The 18,602-nt window shown below is 40.7% G+C and overlaps 9 protein-coding genes across 9 annotated transcripts; 5 read left to right on the forward strand and 4 right to left on the reverse strand.

Moving 5' to 3' along the window:
• Positions 1 to 204: 204 nt before the first annotated feature.
• On the forward strand, positions 205 to 3,802 carry TOT_010001057 (predicted protein; the record flags this gene model as incomplete). The annotated part of the gene is made up of 2 exons (XM_009691609.1): positions 205 to 3,492; positions 3,581 to 3,802. 2 exons carry the CDS (start codon positions 205 to 207, stop codon positions 3,800 to 3,802), a joined length of 3,510 nt encoding a protein of 1,169 aa, XP_009689904.1.
• Positions 3,803 to 3,942: 140 nt separating this feature from the next.
• On the reverse strand, positions 3,943 to 4,406 carry TOT_010001058 (hypothetical protein; the record flags this gene model as incomplete). The annotated part of the gene is made up of 2 exons (XM_009691610.1): positions 3,943 to 4,115; positions 4,151 to 4,406. 2 exons carry the CDS (start codon positions 4,404 to 4,406, stop codon positions 3,943 to 3,945), a joined length of 429 nt encoding a protein of 142 aa, XP_009689905.1.
• Positions 4,407 to 5,101: 695 nt separating this feature from the next.
• On the forward strand, positions 5,102 to 6,004 carry TOT_010001059 (conserved hypothetical protein; the record flags this gene model as incomplete). Its single annotated transcript, XM_009691611.1, has 2 exons — positions 5,102 to 5,795; positions 5,958 to 6,004. The coding sequence occupies 2 exons, from the start codon at positions 5,102 to 5,104 to the stop codon at positions 6,002 to 6,004; spliced, it is 741 nt and encodes a 246-aa protein (XP_009689906.1).
• A 46-nt stretch (positions 6,005 to 6,050) lies between these two features.
• Positions 6,051 to 6,749, reverse strand: TOT_010001060 (conserved hypothetical protein; the record flags this gene model as incomplete). The annotated part of the gene is made up of 6 exons (XM_009691612.1): positions 6,051 to 6,119; positions 6,173 to 6,207; positions 6,239 to 6,336; positions 6,397 to 6,461; positions 6,494 to 6,582; positions 6,617 to 6,749. The coding sequence occupies 6 exons, from the start codon at positions 6,747 to 6,749 to the stop codon at positions 6,051 to 6,053; spliced, it is 489 nt and encodes a 162-aa protein (XP_009689907.1).
• A 355-nt stretch (positions 6,750 to 7,104) lies between these two features.
• TOT_010001061 (uncharacterized protein) lies at positions 7,105 to 8,249 on the reverse strand (the record flags this gene model as incomplete). The annotated part of the gene is made up of 2 exons (XM_009691613.1): positions 7,105 to 8,145; positions 8,178 to 8,249. The coding sequence occupies 2 exons, from the start codon at positions 8,247 to 8,249 to the stop codon at positions 7,105 to 7,107; spliced, it is 1,113 nt and encodes a 370-aa protein (XP_009689908.1).
• Positions 8,250 to 8,839: 590 nt separating this feature from the next.
• TOT_010001354 (conserved hypothetical protein) lies at positions 8,840 to 11,017 on the reverse strand (the record flags this gene model as incomplete). Its single annotated transcript, XM_009691614.1, has 4 exons — positions 8,840 to 9,561; positions 9,604 to 9,955; positions 10,037 to 10,268; positions 10,344 to 11,017. 4 exons carry the CDS (start codon positions 11,015 to 11,017, stop codon positions 8,840 to 8,842), a joined length of 1,980 nt encoding a protein of 659 aa, XP_009689909.1.
• A 466-nt stretch (positions 11,018 to 11,483) lies between these two features.
• Positions 11,484 to 13,200, forward strand: TOT_010001063 (chloroplast ribosomal protein L1/50S ribosomal protein L10; the record flags this gene model as incomplete). The annotated part of the gene is made up of 4 exons (XM_009691615.1): positions 11,484 to 11,589; positions 12,053 to 12,640; positions 12,670 to 13,045; positions 13,077 to 13,200. The coding sequence occupies 4 exons, from the start codon at positions 11,484 to 11,486 to the stop codon at positions 13,198 to 13,200; spliced, it is 1,194 nt and encodes a 397-aa protein (XP_009689910.1).
• Positions 13,201 to 13,278: 78 nt separating this feature from the next.
• On the forward strand, positions 13,279 to 15,095 carry TOT_010001064 (uncharacterized protein; the record flags this gene model as incomplete). Its single annotated transcript, XM_009691616.1, has 4 exons — positions 13,279 to 13,548; positions 13,732 to 13,833; positions 13,964 to 14,093; positions 14,248 to 15,095. The coding sequence occupies 4 exons, from the start codon at positions 13,279 to 13,281 to the stop codon at positions 15,093 to 15,095; spliced, it is 1,350 nt and encodes a 449-aa protein (XP_009689911.1).
• A 326-nt stretch (positions 15,096 to 15,421) lies between these two features.
• On the forward strand, positions 15,422 to 18,424 carry TOT_010001065 (vacuolar sorting protein; the record flags this gene model as incomplete). The annotated part of the gene is made up of 2 exons (XM_009691617.1): positions 15,422 to 16,924; positions 17,129 to 18,424. 2 exons carry the CDS (start codon positions 15,422 to 15,424, stop codon positions 18,422 to 18,424), a joined length of 2,799 nt encoding a protein of 932 aa, XP_009689912.1.
• Between the last annotated feature and the right edge of the window lie 178 nt (positions 18,425 to 18,602).

Below are 18,602 nucleotides of genomic sequence, written 5' to 3' on the forward strand. Positions count from 1 at the left end.
TCGTATTTGTATAAAAAGAACTTGTTTTTTATTTATACAATTCAATACACATCGAGCTACAACTGTTATTTTCGGTTCATTGGTTATATAAGTAGACACCTACTTTTAATAAACATTACCGGAAATTCTAAAATATACTGGAACAGATTCTCTGTATCATAATCGTAGATTCACATTTGGTTATTACAGATAAATTAAATACAAATGATTACATACACAAATTCTGGGGACAATAACAGGCTAACTACAGGCACACGCGTTAGTTACAATACCATTGTTCGTTCGGCAGTTAACAGGGGACATGTAAACAATAGGGGTTCAGAAGGAAACATAAGGGTGATATCAACATCAAGGACCCCTCTCAGGGGTTCCATTGATAGTCAGAGTTCTTCTTGCAGACCAAGGCCAGAAAACTCTGCGAGGCATTATCAGAATCCGAGAGAACAGCACCCGAACTCGGAGAATCGTCACAGGGAACCCATATCAACCGTGGTGGTGAGAGAAGCTAGGCCTACTCCGGAGAGAAGAACAACAATAAACAATGCTCGCGTCATACCAGACTCTTATACTTTATTCGAGGAGTTGAAGAGATCTGATGACGACATAAAAAAATATGTCCACATATTGTCTACTGGCAAGTCCAGATCAACAATAGCAGTCGCAAAATGTTTACACAAGGCAGTTTCAGACGCACAGAAAGCATTTAACGACATTTGCTATTCTAACGCCCCTCTATCCATTTTTGCCAACCCCTTAGATTTCAACATCCATAACAACAACGTAGTTATGGATAACAACATTCCCATCTTGTTCAAAATCAACTGTGAGTGCAACAAAATCTTTACCTTTTACAGATACAGGGAGTTGGAAAACTACCTAGAAATCTTTTACTCACAGGAGATGCCACCGGTTAAATCCGAGATCAAAGAGGAACGTTTAGATGGAGAGCTGCAGATTCTGTTCTCCAACATAAACCTGAGGATCCAGTTGATCACAAGGTACCTGTATTTCATGAAAAGCAACTATCAAGAACACATTCGTGAGGTTGCAGAATTCCAACACAGAACCGGGATGATCACTGAGATAGGCAACAACAGAGAGCTATCCAAAATAATGCCAATGCTGTTCCGCATGTCAAATCGCATAGACCACCTTATCTCTCTAGTCTCTTCCCACAATTTCATAATATACAGACTGATTTATGACATAACGAAAATCAAAAACAAGCATTTGAGAATCAGTTTGTTTAGAAGGGAGCTAGATAATTTGGATATAGTGATCAGGCTCATGGCAGACTACAACAACACATCAAGGGCTATTAAGATAATTAATTTCTACAACGATGACTTTATCACACTGTTGGCGAAGTTGGACTCCGACTCAATGGACACTGGAGCTGTTATAGAGTGGATTCTATCGATTAGGATTGATCACTACAGACAGACGTACCTGACGTCAATCTGCCCCAATTCAGCAGATAGGACCACAAGGGTAGAAGAAAACAATGCTGTTGGTTCTGGAGTAATTCAGAATGAGGAGTCAGTGGTTGTTGGTTCTGGAGTAATTCAGAATGAGGAGTCAGTGGTTGTTGGTTCTGGAGTAATTCAGAATGAGGAGTCAGTGGTTGTTGGTTCTGGAGTAATTCAGAATGAGGAGTCAGTGGTTGTTGGTTCTGGAGTAATTCAGAATGAGGAGTCAGTGGTTGTTGGTTCTGGAGCAATTCAGAATGAGGAGTCAGTGGTTGTTGGTTCTGGAGTAATTCAGAATGAGGAGTCAGTGGTTGTTGGTTCTGGAGTAATTCAGAATGAGGAGTCAGTGGTTGTTGGTTCTGGAGCAATTCAGAATGAGGAGTCAGTGGTTGTTGGTTCTGGAGTAATTCAGAATGAGGAGTCAGTGGTTGTTAGTCCTGGAGTTAAGAAGATTAAGAAGGGTAAGAAGAACGATGCTGATGACGATTTTGATCGTACGATAAATGATTTTATTGCGTCTTCCAACCAAACAGAACAAAGACAGTGTGATAGCCAGAGGAGAGGAGCACAAGGAAATTATAGAAATAAGTACCAGAGTAACGGAAGAGTTGGGAAGAAATCAAAGGCGAAGAATAAGAAAAAGGGAAAGAAAAACAATGGAGGCCAAGGTGCGCCAATATCTGGACAAAATGGATCTGGTGAATTGATCATGGATTCATTTGTGTTCGAACAGGCAGGAGAGACGTCTGAAGTGGTTCCTTCAGAGTCTCCAATAGAGATCAAAATGCCCTCAGATATAAGTGACCAGGAGCCAGTACCTGAGGAAGTTTCAGATCTCATAGGTCCCCATGGAGGTGTGAAGACGGGAGTAGAAGACAGAATGGCTGTAGAGGTAACGCCAAGTACATCGGCCTCAGATCAGGCGAGAATGGTAGGACTGAGGACCGAGGAGGAAAGCAGCGAGGAATCAGAAAGAACACCAGTTTCAGACGAAGGTCAAAGCCCAGACTTTAAGAGTAGCAGACAACAGACGCCGTCAACATCTGAAACAGGAAGAGAAGAACCAGGAGAGGTGGAAGGAAATGCGGAGGAGGAACCAGAGGAAACCGTGGAAACCGAGGAAACCGAGGAGCAAGAAAATGATGGAGCCCCAGACACAATTAATTATATATATACAGAAAACCTGCGCTTGGTAAATCATGATCTAGGATTCACCTCAGGATTAAGTTTGTTAAAGATGTATAACTACCTGATGATGACCGGAGAATACGATCGCAAGCCGCAGGAGGCTTTCAATGTTGACTATGCCCTGAAGATGCTGGAACATTTGAAAAATAAAGTATTCAAACTCGACTGGCATCTGGGTGTCATAACAGAGGCAATAAACGTGTTGATACCGGCCTCAGCAAATATCAAGTTAGGCGAGGACCAGGACGGCTCAATGTTAAAAGTCTCGAGGAAGGTGCTCTTGGGATTGATTCTTGATTGGACCACAGTGATGACAGCGATGCACAACATATCGTCACTGTCAGACTACATTAACCTTATGATTTTTAATAACAATCTTAGTTCGGATAGCCTGACAATGCAACTGAACATTGTCAATGAGATTATGGCAAACGTGTTTTCTGAATACAATTTTTGCTCATACCAGATTACGCAGTTAACATCGTACATGCATTATAAGGGCGAAACACCATATCTAATACCAGAGGATCACTGCAATGATGGCAACAATGAGTCGGAGGAACGATATGAGAGATCAGTGGATGAACAATCGGAGGAATTAACAGAGGAACAATATGAGGAATTACTGAGGCAATTTCCAGAGGAAGAATCGAAGGAACAACCGGAGGAATCAGAAGAGCAACAACTTGAGGAATCAGAAGAGGAACAACCGGAGGAAAAACCATCAGTGTTATTATTTTTGTATCCAAACGAGATTATTTGGGGATGGTTGGATGGAGCACTGAGAAACCAAAAATACTCCAGAGAAGTGGCCATTGACGATATTTACAAAGGGGTGATTCGATAAATGTCTAAAGTTGAGATCGGCAAAGCTAATAACCCAGTCTTAGTAGCTACCACAGCCTAAGATTCGTCAACACTAGCAACCTTTACACTGGAAGAGTCAACCACTGAGTTATCACACCACAACAATCGATCGCTTATCAACCGGCACCCACGAAAATTCAACCACTGAGTTATCACATTACAACAGTCAAGCACGTCGTCAGCTGTCAGCCCACAGCTCCACAACCAATCTTAGTAGCTACCACAGCCTAAGATTCGTCAACACTAGCAACCTTTACACTGGAAGAGTCAACCACTGAGTTATCACACCACAACAATCGATCGCTTATCAACCGGCACCCACTAAAATTCAACCACTGAGTTATCACACCACAACAGTCAAGCACGTCGTCAGCTGTCAGCCCACAGCTCCACAACCAATCTTAGTAGCTACCACAGCCTAAGATTCGTCAACACTAGCAACCTTTACACTGGAAGAGTCAACCACTGAGTTATCACACCACAACAATCGATCGCTTATCAACCGGCACCCACTAAAATTCAACCACTGAGTTATCACACCACAACAGTCAAGCACGTCGTCAGCTGTCAGCCCACAGCTCCACAACCAATCTTAGTAGCTACCACAACCTAAGATTCGTCAACACTAGCAACCGTTGCACTGGAAGAGTCAACCACTGAGTTATCACACCACAACAATCGATCGCTTATCAACCGGCACCCACGAAAATTCAACCACTGAGTTATCACACCACAACAAAAGTTTAAATTTGTATTTAACTTGAATATCTCAAAACGATTCAAGATACGCCCCCAAAACATATATTCTGAACCACAAACTTGAAGAAAGTCCCCTAGCCCAAATGCTGAAGAATAACCAAAAACATTATATAGCAAATCCATGTACACCCCAAATGCATACATACTACAACAAGCAAAAAATTTATACATGCCAAAGATGTTAATTCCCAGGATCGAAGAGACGAAGAAGAAAATGTAAAGTATTAAAAGTAATCGATCCAGGTGAGTTCAAAAAATCAACGCGAAGACACAACCGGAGACCTGTACGATATAAAACACCCAAATTTTCACCGTGACCTTGTAACATAGAATGTATACTCATAAGGATAAAACCATCCACCATAAGCGGTCATCACCGACCGACAAGCCGAAAACGGTTTTATTACACACACGAGATTACACACATCACTGTAAAATATATGGCATACGCAATCAACGAAGATGTAATGGAGACGAAGACTAATCACTGCGCACAGGAGTGACGACTAGAAGGAACAAAATTCTCCAACGATGCTGAGCAAGGAACCTTACGTACGTAAGGAGAAGAAAGGAATCGCGTAACTTGGCAAAGTTACAAAGGGCAAGTCCACTAGATTCTAGAGGTGAAATTTGGATGATTTAACAAACGTGGTTGAATTCGTTTACCCACATCGTAAAGTTTGATGCTCCATTAAATATTAATATACACAATACATGTTATTCAGCTTACCACACAAATACAAACTCAATAAATCAGTAAATTAGAGTATCTATCAGCAGACACTGGCACATTGGTCGGCGTATGTGCTTTAGATAGGATGGTTGATTGGATTCGTTTTGATAAAAATCGCAAGATTGACCCATACACGAACTCGCAGTTTGGGTCTACCAAGCGCGAGATCATAAATAATATGTTATTTTTTAACTATATATACATCAAGAGCGACGTTCCCCTGTGTGTTTACTACCGGAGGTGTGTTAAGTTAGTGAGGTCACACATTCTCATGGAATCTTCAATTTTGAGTCAGGAATCTTTCAAAGGTCATAGCTATAACCTAAATATAGATGATTTGAGGACCAAAAACAATATATATGTACATATTAGTGACAAACACCGAAACGGAGATTCCATAGACACAAACAGCACAACCAATGGTCAAAACCAACAACTTAACCGTGAGGGAATCAGGATATGTGCATCTGGCTCCTGTGTTCGAAAGGCGCTTTATCTACTCCAGGATATACTCACATTTTTGTCAAATTATTACTTCACAGACTCGCCATCACTTTTAGCGAACAAGCCGAAACATTCAAAGTCAAGTAAACGTAAAAAGCCACTGCACGCAGACAGGAGCGAAAGTATAAAAACTTTAGATACCGAGTCCCCGAGTTCATCAAATAAGGAGGCACTTGAACAGGAACTGAAAAGGTTGTTCGACGTTGAAATTTCGACGGATACAATACATTCGGTTGACGACACCTGGAGTTTCGAAGCAACTTCGAATGATTTCGGTAAGTGTGTGCATTTTTTAGTTAAAAACGAGCCGTGAAACCCCTGTTAACACACTTATACATGATGCAAATACACACAGATATGATTTATAATTAGAAAACATGGACTTGATTGACGATTCGAAGCTACAAGTAAGTTTTACTAATTACTAAAATGTATAGACAGCGCCAAAGGAAAGGTGTGTATCATCAATAACAATAACGATTAAGTTCCGTGGACACAAAAGTAAATTGTAACAATCGAGGAAAAATAAATTAAACTAGCATTTTAAAAGTGGATTTTAATCTTTCCATTATTTGATGGAATGTTTTACTGCTGTCGTCCTAAATTGTAAAATTAGTATACGTGTCAGATATTGAGCTGAATAAATGCTTACCTTGATATCTAAGGCCATCAATAAGATGAGCTCATCTATAAATAAATGGGAAAATGGATGAGATACCAGTGGGAGAATACTTGTTTAGTTTATTAGACTCCTTTAAACAGTCGTAGAGAATTTTAATCCCGTTCCTGGAGTACATCTTTAGGTGCTCCTTAGTCCTGAAAAGAATAATCATAACAGTTAAGAGTGGTTGGATACACATGAGTAAGATGTTTTACCTATCTCCAAGTAGAACACGGACAGTGTAGATGTCCGAATGGGAAAGATCAGCAGAAGAGCAAAGCTAAAAAGAGCATATGAGCTGTAACAACAAACCCATGCCGCAACGTTGTCAGAGTAGGTCAAAAAGATCTGCCAAGAATCAGAAAACTTAATTACAACAAGTGTGTATTCGACATCATCGTCTGAACGTGTTATTTAAAGGAAAGTGTGACAAACCGTTATGATCTTTAATAAAGAACGTATCAGTATGCACCAAAGGCAACACAGGAAAAGGATCGGAATTCCTGGTTAACTCTAAATTATTTACAGATAAATTTATGTTTTTTAAACTGGTTTTAATGGACTCCATTGAAAGATAAAATCATGGAATCCTAGTCAGGGCACAACGATGGCACCAATGTACAATATAAATATTAACAGTCAATATATTAATCAATAGATACACAATCTATAACAAACTAATAAAAATACATTTTTATAAATTATGTTAATCGAATTGTTGGTGATCAACCTTATCTGGTAAGTCACAATTGATAAACACACCATTACAGAAACAAATAGGCCAATATTAGTCAAGCAATTATCGAAAATAAAAAAGAGCAATATAAATATGAATATGGAAGCAAGTATGTAAAAAGATATCGTCGAAAGGGGTAAGTAACGAATAATTAATTACATAGCTGCACAAAAACAAAAATTAAACGTTAATTTGAGAGCATCTTCCTGGAAAGCATCTCGGATTCAACGAGGGTGAACTCCGGTATCCAGCCGCATCGATTCAGGTTAGAAAGAACCCTGACGTAAATCCAATTGCCAGAACGCGCAACGAGCTGGACCTTTTCAGACTTTTTTACGGAAGCAGTGTTCACACCGTCGCCGTTCCAAGAAGTGAAGACCTTGACTGTGACCGGAGGACCGTTACTCTGAGTTATGTTAGTGAAATCTAAGTCCTGTTCAGAGATAGAATCCTTGGAATCCTTCCTAGGTTTACCTGGCTTGTCATTGGAACATGAAGAGTTCACAACCTCCTCCTCTTTAACGTCAGATAAAGGCGGATGATTATTCAAGAAGCTGGTAACGTTTTTTATGGACTTCAAGAGGGAAGGAAAGTGGCAACCCTTTAAATTTGTTAAGTTGATGGTTTGAACGGAGCTGTTGATCATGGTCTCAGGAGTGGTCTCGGCAGTACTGTCGTTCTTAGTGCCCTCGGAGGAAAGCGATTTAGAAACAGAAAATGATTGATTACCAGAATTCAAATTAGTCCCTTTGGAGGTCTCAGAAGAACTGTTCAAGTTAGAGTATTCGTTGGAACTGGTGTTGCTGGAATTGTTGGAGTTATTCTGAAAAATGTCAGAGTTCTTCTCTTCATTTAAGCTGTTAATAGTACCGCTGTTGGTCGTCAAATCGGAGCCCAGGGCGTTCCAATCGTTGAAATCCCAATTAGTCTCAACCCAGCCGCTCTTCTCATAGTTCAAGTTGTTAATCATGCTGTTCCACAATGAAGAGTTGCAGGGGTAGTAAGATTCATTGGAGTACTTGTTCGAGTCGTTGGGAAGCGAGTCCGAAGAAGTCATGGCTAGGGATCGTTTGGGCAAAATGTTCTTTGATTTCTTGGAGGAGGAAATCTCCAAGTACTGAAGATTGGAAGAAAGCAGTTCCTCGGCGTCGGAGAGGTCAAGCTGAATAGCCGGAGGTCTGGGATCGTCGTCTAGTCCGTTGAAGCTAGGACTAGAATTTCGAGGGTCCTGAAGAGAGCGTTATAACTGTTAAAACGTACCTTCCTCGAATTTCTAGTTTTATGCAAAACGTTCATCGAGTCAATATTCCAATATAAAAGATCCAAACCCATCTAAAAAAAGGTGAATAATAAATAGAGGGAGGCTGGCGGCACCAACGGAGAGGAGTAGATAAAATAGAAACAAAAGGTGTAAGAACATACCAATGAAAATAGTAAAACAGGTTGTTACAGAGTTGAAATAGGTAACAACTAAGGACTTCAAGATGTATTATTTTAAATTTCACCTATTAACAGTGATTCGCCAAGAAATTTGGGGAAAATAAGCGATTAATCGAAAAGATTCCCTAGAAATTACCACTGACAAGTTAATCAATAAACCGATATCCCAGCGTTTAAACTATGGAAAAGGTTTAAAACTAGAATAAATAAACCATTAAAAAACTATTTGTGAACACCAACGGGATGTTATGCATAATAATATGGCACACTTCAATCTGCCCAACCCATTTAATTTTAACGCAACGGGAATAAACATATAATTTGTGAATAAAAAGAACTTATTTAAACTAATAAATAATTTCACATGCTACATGTTTTCGATGGTGAGTTGCCACGGCTGTTTTTAATCTATTTCGAAACTTTGGGACACATACCCCAAAACGTTTCATATCTAAGTATGTAGGTAAAACACATAAATTTAATCACTTTAGCACTGTTTCCTTCGTTTTCTTCACCAGCGGCCGCCCAAACATGGCCCACTCGGTGTTATCCAGCGTTTTTTTCTTGCTATCCTTCACGCTTTCGAAATGTGAAATTGGATCGTAAAACGTCTTCCCCTCGTCGTTTTGATATTCATAATTCACACCCTCATAGTAGTTCTCCATATCGTATATGTTAATCGGCACCTTTTTGTTATCCTGGACGTTGGGCTCCGAGCCTTCATCTATGATGTATTTTACGCTACCTTCCGTTTTTTTTACCACGTACTTCATGTTATCGTCAGTAACCAGGTGCTTCTCCTCAGTTTTCACCTTGCTCGACCTCGAAAGCTTGGACCTGTTGCTGTTTATTTGTATTTTTTCGTTGATCGGGTTCGTGAACCACGGTTTAACCAGGTTACAGCTTATCTTGTGACTGTTTAGCATGTTACACTTTTCATTGACCTTAGACAGGTTGGATAAAAACTCAATGTTGTAGTCACTGATGCTTGTTACCACCTTGCCCTCGTCATCGTCACTGTCATCGCGTGCCAGGGAGTAGTTCTGGTTTGCGTGTTTTATGTCAAAAGCTGACACGTGTGTCAACTTCGTCTGATCCGATATGTCAAAGCACTCATATGTGTCGTAGATATTGAACACTTTACAGCTCCCTTTGGGTTTACTGCCCTGCCCGTCCGCTGCCTTCGTGGAACTTCCCGTTTTCACTCCATCCTTGGCGTCATCCGACAGGTAATTGGATACAATACTATTCGTATTTCTTGTGGACTGTAAATAATATGAGTTAGGGTTCACCAGCAGCTTCTTTTCTATTTTTGCGTTTGCACTCAATTCACTTTCCGACTCCTCATTCATCAAGTTCTGTAGCATCTTGGGTGACTTGTTATACAAATCCACTATTCCTTCCTTCAAATAGGTCAGGTCATCCTTAAAATACTTTATTTCATCCTTGATATCATTTTTTAAATCTTCGGAAAACATTTTTTTGATTGGATTAATGTAATCCTTGGTTAACTTTTCAAAATATCCTCCAGTACCTTCATTTGGCTTTTTTTCATCAGAAACTGGTCCATGCTGATTATTTGAGGATTCAGTTTCATTCTTTGATGATTCTTCTGTATTTTTAGTCTGGTCCTGTGTGTTAGTGACATTTGAAGCTGGTAAGTTTTTTGCAAACTTTACTTCTCTAACTGGATTACTTTTGTCATCTGCACTATTCTCATACATGGTGTTCTGTTTCATCAGCTCGTTCTTGTTAGAATTTGTGCTACGGAAAGAATTGTTTCTATCAGCTGAGTTGTTAGACGACTCTATTTCGACGAAGTTCCTTAGTCCAGCAGGTAATTCATCAAACCACTTATTCAAATCAAAATTGTTTTGGCGGTTTGTGTTGGAAATTGATAGATTTGAAAAGCTACTTGACCTGGTATATCTATTTGAATCAGTCCTAGGTAAGTTAGAGTTTGTGGATGGATTCATTTGTACAGACTTGTTACCTGCTGTATTATCAATACTACTCCCAGATTTTAAAGTACTCATCGATTGAGAACGCCTCAAATCTTGTTTCAATATCGACGACTCCAGGGAGCGATTGCTCAAACTTGCTTGGTATCCTAGTCTGACCTTACTTAGCTGGTTTTCCAGGTTTGAAAACACGTTTTTCAGGTATTCGTTATCATTGCCAAATTTAATTCCATCTTTGGGTTTCAGATCATTGTTACTACTTCCCTTTGAATATTCATCATGATCCTCATCCTTATACACCCCTCCATTGTTACTGTTCAGGTCACCTGGGTTTTGCGATTTAACTGTTTGTGGACTTTTAGATTCCACTGAATCTGGCGACTTGTTCTGTTCCTCTGAATCATCAGAATAAGAGGTTGTTTCATCATCGTAGGAATCCGAATCCTCATCTGAATCATACGAGGATGTGCCTGTTTGTCCATGTCCGGAATAAGGGGAGTCATTTTTTAAACCCAATTCCTCATTTTCTTGGTCAACATCTACATCTGTGCCTGAAATTTGTGTATACCCATCATAACTATGGTCAGTCCCGTACAATTGCCTCTTTATTGAACAAGAAATAAGTTTATCTGCATTAGATACAAATCCATTACGTTCATTGAACGATTTTAAACGATTTAACTTATCAAAGTTACTCATTTTATCATTATAACAGTATTTATATGGTTTTAAATTTACACATTTAAAAAAATGAACAAATATTAGATGATTGAATTCTGAATTTTTTAAAAAAAAGGTTATTCTGTACAGAGGGTTTAAAAAATACAAAAACTTATCGTTATTCTTTAGAATCGGTTAAATTAAATATATTTTACAAACATGATCAATTATTTTAAAAATAAACCACTTGTTTTAATAAACATACAAATCAATAAACAAGGTGGTATAACTTCAATAAAATTTTAAATATTTTACAAATTACACTTCGAAATTTACAAACTCTACTAGACAATCTGTATTTAAAACATTCTCAACGAAATATTACATATTCGAGCGATCATAAATATGTGTGGGCACTCATAAACATAAACACAAATTAAAATACAAAAAACAAAATATTTTCCTTAATTTACAAAATAATAAATCTTAACTCAGATTTTTTAATATGTGTATCAATAAAAATGAATGTTACAAGGTTGTATTGGCAAAAATCAAAATGAAAGAAAATCAAATAACAAGAATGAAATCTACAATTAGTACAATAGGTCTATGTTAAAAGTAATTATTTGTATTATGTGATAATCACAGGTTTAAATAAATATATCAGATAAATGAGAAGTTGGATCATTTAAACTGTTCTTTCTTGAAAATCCAGAATTCCATAGTTAATATAGGAAATATACCTTATTTCCATTGATTAACAAAGTGTATATGATAATAAATAAATAATATTATCATTATATGTTCCATAAAAATTATTAATAGATTTACGTGAGACTTTAATAAAAAATGATTTAAAAACGATGTAGAAAGTAAAAACACAAAATTTTGATAAATTTAGGATAGATCTGATATAAAATAAATAATTTAATATGATGGAAGATTGCACTATTTTCATGCCCTAACCTTGAGGTAACATCAATTCATTATATGTAATGTGTATATTTTTTTTATAAATTGCCCATAACCATGGGTTTAAGATGATCATTATAAAGCTATTTCAAATATATTTAGCAGTTTTTATAATAAATAGGCAATTTGTTAAATCGTTTGTATGTTACAATAATATTAATTTAGAATTATTTAAACCAGAAAAAAAGGATTCTTTTGTATTACCAGCGTCAAAAAACATCTCTTCAAGTAAATTTCAAAAATCACTGAACGAGAGGTTAGAAGAAGAATTTAATAGAATAGTTGAAACAGCAAAAAAGTTAAATTTAAAGGAAAAGGAATTAAACGAGTACGCATTGAATCACATCCCAGAAGAGAGCCAAAGAAAACGTTTTTTGTATTTAATTAAGCCAAAAAAGGAGGAGAAAGTATTACAAAAACGTTTAAGAAAACACTTAGCAATCCTTCCACAAAAAAACGTGGAGTATTCAATAGACGAAGCAATAAGTAGAATCAAAATCATCAGCGGAACGAAATTCATAGAAGGAATAGACGTAGCAATAAGAATACCAGTGACGAACAAGAAGGCGAAATCAACAGCAGGACAATACGCGAAACTTATAACGATTCCATACAAGTCACTAAAATCGAAGAGAACTAAACTAGGAATATTTGCAACAAAGGAACTAGTAGAAGAAATTAAATCGAAAGGTTAGTAGTGAGTATATTAAAATATAGAGGTAGAAGAACAAAGGCCAGAAGTATATTAAAATTTACAGAAATAAATAACCTGGAATTTATCGGAGGAGAAGAACTGATAAAGGAGTTTAAAGAGAAGGGAGAAGTGCCAGAAGTAAACCTGGTACTATCAGACATAAAAACATACCCGAAGCTGAGTCTTTTGGGAAAACTGCTGGCGAAGAAGGGTTTGATGCCAAATTTGGAAGTGGGAACGTGTTTAGAGTCAAAAACAGATTTCACAGAAGTCCTGGATAATTTCGTAAACAGGAACGTGTTAGTCATAAAGTCAGATAAAGTAGGAGACATCAAGTGTAACTTCGCAGATGTGACGATGCCCTTGGATGAAATAAGGTCGAACCTACTGGAAATATTCAGGTAAACAAAAATAAGTTAACGCGGAGTATAGATACTTGAAGAAGAATAAGCCGCCATACTCAACACAGAAGTTTATAGATAAAATATACATATCGTCATCAATGGGACCGTCATTTAGACTGGGAATAAAGCAGTTCAAATACAACAGAAACTGACAAATTTATATTCAACATTGATTTATTGATACGCGCACTTAAGGAATTAAGGTTTAACAAATATATTGAAAAAAAGAAATGGATGAATTTGAAGGGATACCGTACACTCAGTGCATAGGAATAGACAGACTGTGTAACGATTATTCGTCGACACTGGTGCCGTACCTGCTGAGAGGAAAGTACCTGAGGAGGAGGAAGAAGGTACACCATAAGGACGTGCCGTCGGAGCTGAGAAACGTTATGCCAGTGTGCTTCTACGCGAAGCTGCCGAACCAATACAACGGAGTGTGCAGCCACCTGGTACACTCAGCAACAAATCGCAACAAGTTTCCGAACATTTCACTCAAGGTTCGTTGAAAAGGAGTTTATAGATATGTGGAAATAAAATACACATAAATAAGTATAATTGTATGTATCAACAATATATAAATATGCATATATATATAAATACATAAATATGTAAACATGTATTATTAATACATAAGTATATAAATATAAATATATAAGCATGAATTAACATGGATCATATAGTGGTTTCCGAATGGAAGAATGCTATTGGCAGGAACACAAGGAGGGAAGTTTATAATGTGGAACGGGATAACGTTCCAATTTGATGACATAAAGCGTTTCCCAGTAAGTTTGACTGATGGTTGCAGTCGATAAAGATGTTATTGCTATATATAGATAAGTAGCGAGGGAGCTGAGTGTTTAAGCCCCTGAAATATGCAATTGTTACGATACAGCCGTTGAAATGGTGCTTTAGGTGGGAACGGGAAGTGTAACATGTTTTGAATGGTCGCCGTTCGGTGATTTTTTAGTGGCGGGAGATGAGTACGGGAAGTTGGCACTGCTGTCGCCAGCACTGTCGCTGCTGAATACGAATTTGTATGAAGGTATGTGTGTAGACAGTTATAAGGAAAATGTGACGCCAGTGAGTAGCTACTGTTAGTGTATGAGTAGAAAGATATGTGTTGGACAGATAAGGTTATAAAGATATGTGTTGGACAGATAAGGTTACGAGTATGAAAATATAATAAACATAAACAGGAATGAATAACAGCATATTGGACTTGAGCCTCTCGCCGAACGGAAGCAAGTTCGTAGCATGCTCGGACACGTATTCGCCGCACATATTCGACGTGCAAACGTCAGCGTTGGAAGGAATGCTGGTGGCAGAAAACATAGGGTCGACGTCAATAACATGTCTGCAGTGGAACCCGTTCAAAAACCTGGTGGTAACAGGAAGTAGAACGAACATCATCACGCTCTGGGACGCGAAAAACAGAGGACAAATCACGTCAATCTACGCACACAAGTCGCCACTGCACAAAATACTGTGGAACCCAAACGGAGTGACGTTCCTGACGACAGCACTGGACGGACTGGTGAAGCTGTGGGACGTGAGAATACTGAAGCCACTGCTGATGTACAGAGTGACGAGCACGAACCAGGAAGACTCAATATACATGAGTAACGTCAACAACATCAACGTGCTGAAAACCACGAAGGCAGTGACAATAGTGACGGCAATGAGCTGGAACCCAGTGCAGACGAACGTGTTCGCAGTGGGAGATAACAAGTCGAGGCTGTTCCACTTCACAACAGACTTTACAGACCCAGTGTCGACAGTTAACCTGCAGGAAACGGAAGACAAGTACACGACGACGACGTCGATGGACTTCCACCCCTTCGGACACCTGCTGGCGACGTGCTCGGACGACAAGTACGTGAGGTTCTGGAGCAGAAGCATGCCAGGAGGACACAACAGACTCAGCACGGAGGACGCACACTTCCTGGAGCTGGACAACATCAAGTACAGCCCGTTCACAAGGTTCAAGTTCAAGTCGCAAATAGACCTCACGAAAATACCGTCCATGAAAAACATAGAAAAGTAATAAAATATAATAAAAAGTATGTATTACATAAGATATGTGAGAATTGAGTGTAATGTGTGCAAGTAGGAAAAGAATCCAGAGGAAAATTAGAAAAGTTAGACGGATGTTGTGATGGAGGTGTGCCCGAGAAGACGAGCGGAATCAGAAAAAATAAAAAAATGAATGTAATATAGTATGGTGTTGTAAAATAGCAATTTTGAAAACAAGTATGAATTTATATTAAATTTAGTGCCTTCTACAGTTTGAAAGGAGTAGCAAAGTGATGTTGAGAATGATAGGTAAAATCAGTAATATTTGAGAAAATTCGGTTTAATTTTTAAAAGAAGATGGAAAACTGGCTTCAAATAGGAGAAAGGAACGTGAGAAGGGAAGTGTGGCAGTGCTCACTGATCAAGGGCGGCCCTGAGGAAATTAAGGCAATCGCGCCGCTGGGATGCATGATAGCAATAGTGTCGAACGAGATAGGACCTTTTCAGACTGAGGAGGAGAGCGTGAAGTGCGTGCTGAAGATATACAACGGGAACTGCGCGTTGGTGACCTCAGTGAAGTGGTACGTGAGATTCGACAGCATCCTGGCACTGCACTGGACCGACGGCCTGGAGCTGGCAGCAGTCTTCACGAACGGATGCGTGAGAGTGTACTCGCCGCACGGAGAGCTGCTGAGGTCGTTCTACCTAAACTCGTACGGGCCGACGAGCAGTAACAGAATGGAGAAGAACCTGATACAACACAAGGCGTGGGCGGACGGACTGGTGCTGGTAAACATGGAAAACCAGAAGATGTACATACAGAGAGGGTTCGAGTCACAGAACAGCTGGCTGCTGGACCTGGGAGAGTACGCACTGTCAATCACGGCGCTGGGAGTGGTGCCGAGCGAGAGCTGGAGCGAAGTGCTGGTGATCATGTCGACGTTTCAGGGAACGAGCTACGCAAAGATGGACCACCTGATGAAGTGCACGACGTACGAGAACGTGAGCAACTACCTGATGGAAATAAATCCGTGCACGTACACACACATATCAAGTTCGCCATACCACTACAGTGACGTAAGCAAGAGATTTAATTGCAAAGAAGGAGACGAAGAAGCTCCAGAAAACGAATACAGGGAGAAGAGGCGCTACGTAGGCATGGGAAACAGCGAAGAAGGGCTTCTTACGAGTCTGTGCATAGCAGAAGAGAGCGTGAAAATACTGTGGGAGATAAAGATGGAGGAGTTCAACAACATATACACAATGTCGGAAGGAATACTGGCAGTGACGTTTAACACAGCAAGTAGGAACGAAGCGGCGAGAAGAGGAAGCAGCAAAGAAGCGACGCCAAGCGTAAACGGCGAAGTTAACGAGGGGCTTTCGAAGGGAGAAAGAAGCGAGAAGAAGGAAAGTAACATCCTGAGACTAATATACAACGCAATACACACGATCAACATACGCAACTACGTAATAGAGATACTGAGCGACATAGGAGGAGGAATCAGAGTGTACACAAGAAGTAAAATCGAGTACATGGAAGTGGTGACAACAGCAAGTGAGTTGGCACTGTCGAACGAGAGAGGAGACGTGACGAACAACCTGCTGAAGACGTTTGAAATGTTTAAAAAGGGGCACGAAAAGTCGTCAGAGGCACTGTACTCAATAAGAGATAAGCTGAGCAGAGCGAGTAAAATATGCCTAGAGGCGTCGAAGGACCAGTGGGACTTTGAAACGGCACTGCTGCTGATAGAGTTCTCGATATTCTCATCGTCGCTGTCGCCAGTCAACGGCAAAGGAGGCCTAGATAACGAAAGAAACGGAGTGAGCACACTGGTGTCGGAGTCGAGTGGAATAGGAGACGTGATCAGTAGTATCTTAGAGGGAAGCCCCAGGAGTTTGTTCACCAACGTCAATGATGGCATTGGAGGTGACGACGGAGTCAACGGAGGCGGAGCTGCCGGTCATGGGAACGAAGGGAACGCCATCAATAATCGCAACGAAGGCAGAGAGACTGGTTATGGAAACAAAGGGAGAGGGACTGGTTATGGAAATTACAACGGTCAGGCGAATGAAGTGAGAGGACACAGAGAGTACGAAAAGGAGCACATCATAATAATAAGTTACCTGAGGCTGTGCAAGGACCTGGTCAACTATAACATATTCACAAACATAAGACAGCTGCATTTCTTCGGACTGAGTAGACTAATAGGGCTCCTGACGAACCTGAAGCTGTACCTGCTGAGCATACGGATCTGCGAGTTCTTCAGAGTTAACCCGACGAGAGTGCTACTCGGCTGGATCACGACGAGAATTAAGCTGGGCACGCACCTGACGGACTCGGAGCTGTTCAGCCTTATCACGACGAGGCTGGAAAAGTACCTGGGCACAATACTGTCATACTCGAAGGTGGCACAGGTGGTCTTCAAGCAGGGAAGAGAGGTGCTGGCGCTCTCGTTCATAGAAAAGGAAAAGTGCACGCACAAGCAGTTCAAGGTGCTGATGAGGTGGAACGAGCTGAGCAGAGCGGCGAAGGTGGCGAACGAGTCAGGAGACCCTGCGCTGGTCAACTACATCATACTGAAGACGACGAACAAAAACGACATTTCGAACGTGGTCACGCTCTCGAAGAACCACAGCCTGATAAGGAACATGTTCATACAGCAGCTGCACCTGAGCGCGAACGAGAAGACGCTGCAGGTCTTCTACGAAAGAAACAACAACGTCTTCGAAGCAGGGCTCAACAGCATAGAGATCTACAACAGCCTGGCCGCGAGCAGAGAGTCGCCGGGCGAGAGAGAGGGCAGGCCAAAGGAGGGCGCGCTGAGGAGCGCCAGCGAGGAGGACCTGGTCAAGGAGATGAAGTACAGCCTCAACTACAGCAACGGCTACTTCGGAAACAAGAGCACGGGCGACGCGGCCTTCTGGTACGAGGCAGTGAACAACGAGATGCTCCTGCTGGAGCACCAGGCGGCCCTGGAGAGGTCGCACGAGGCCCTCAAGTCGGCGAGGCTCGTGGGCAGGAGCGTGATGGAGACGCTCTTCGAGCTCTACAAGCTGAACCTGGGGAAGGAGGCCGAGGCGCTCGCGAGCCTCTTCAAGCTCCCGTCCAGCCAGACGCGGTGCACGAAGATAGCCGCGCTCTACGAGGCGCACAACGTGCAGGAGCTCGTGGCCCTCGTGCATGACAAGCAGCTGGCGGGCACGTACATCAGGAGCAACAAGACCTACTTCCACCTCCTTCTGCAGACTCTGGTGAGTCTGGGCGCGAGCAACCAGGTGGACGCGATGCTGCAGGCGATGAAGCCTGCGCAGCAGAGCTACTGGCGCGCCTTCATAAACCAGCAGGGCGGCGCTAGCTAGCGCAGGGCACGCCCTAACTCTAATATTTTATTGTTTGCAATCAGATACTCACTACTTTGTGTAATCAAGTACACCTTAACGCTAGTGTATGTAATCAGGTACTCACTACATGTTAGTTTGCGTAATCAGGTACACCTTAACGTTAGTGTATGTAATCAGGTACACCTTAACATTAGTG

The sequence above is a fragment of the Theileria orientalis genome, chromosome 1 (genome assembly GCF_000740895.1).
Source record: "Theileria orientalis strain Shintoku DNA, chromosome 1, complete genome".
NCBI lineage: Eukaryota > Apicomplexa > Aconoidasida > Piroplasmida > Theileriidae > Theileria > Theileria orientalis.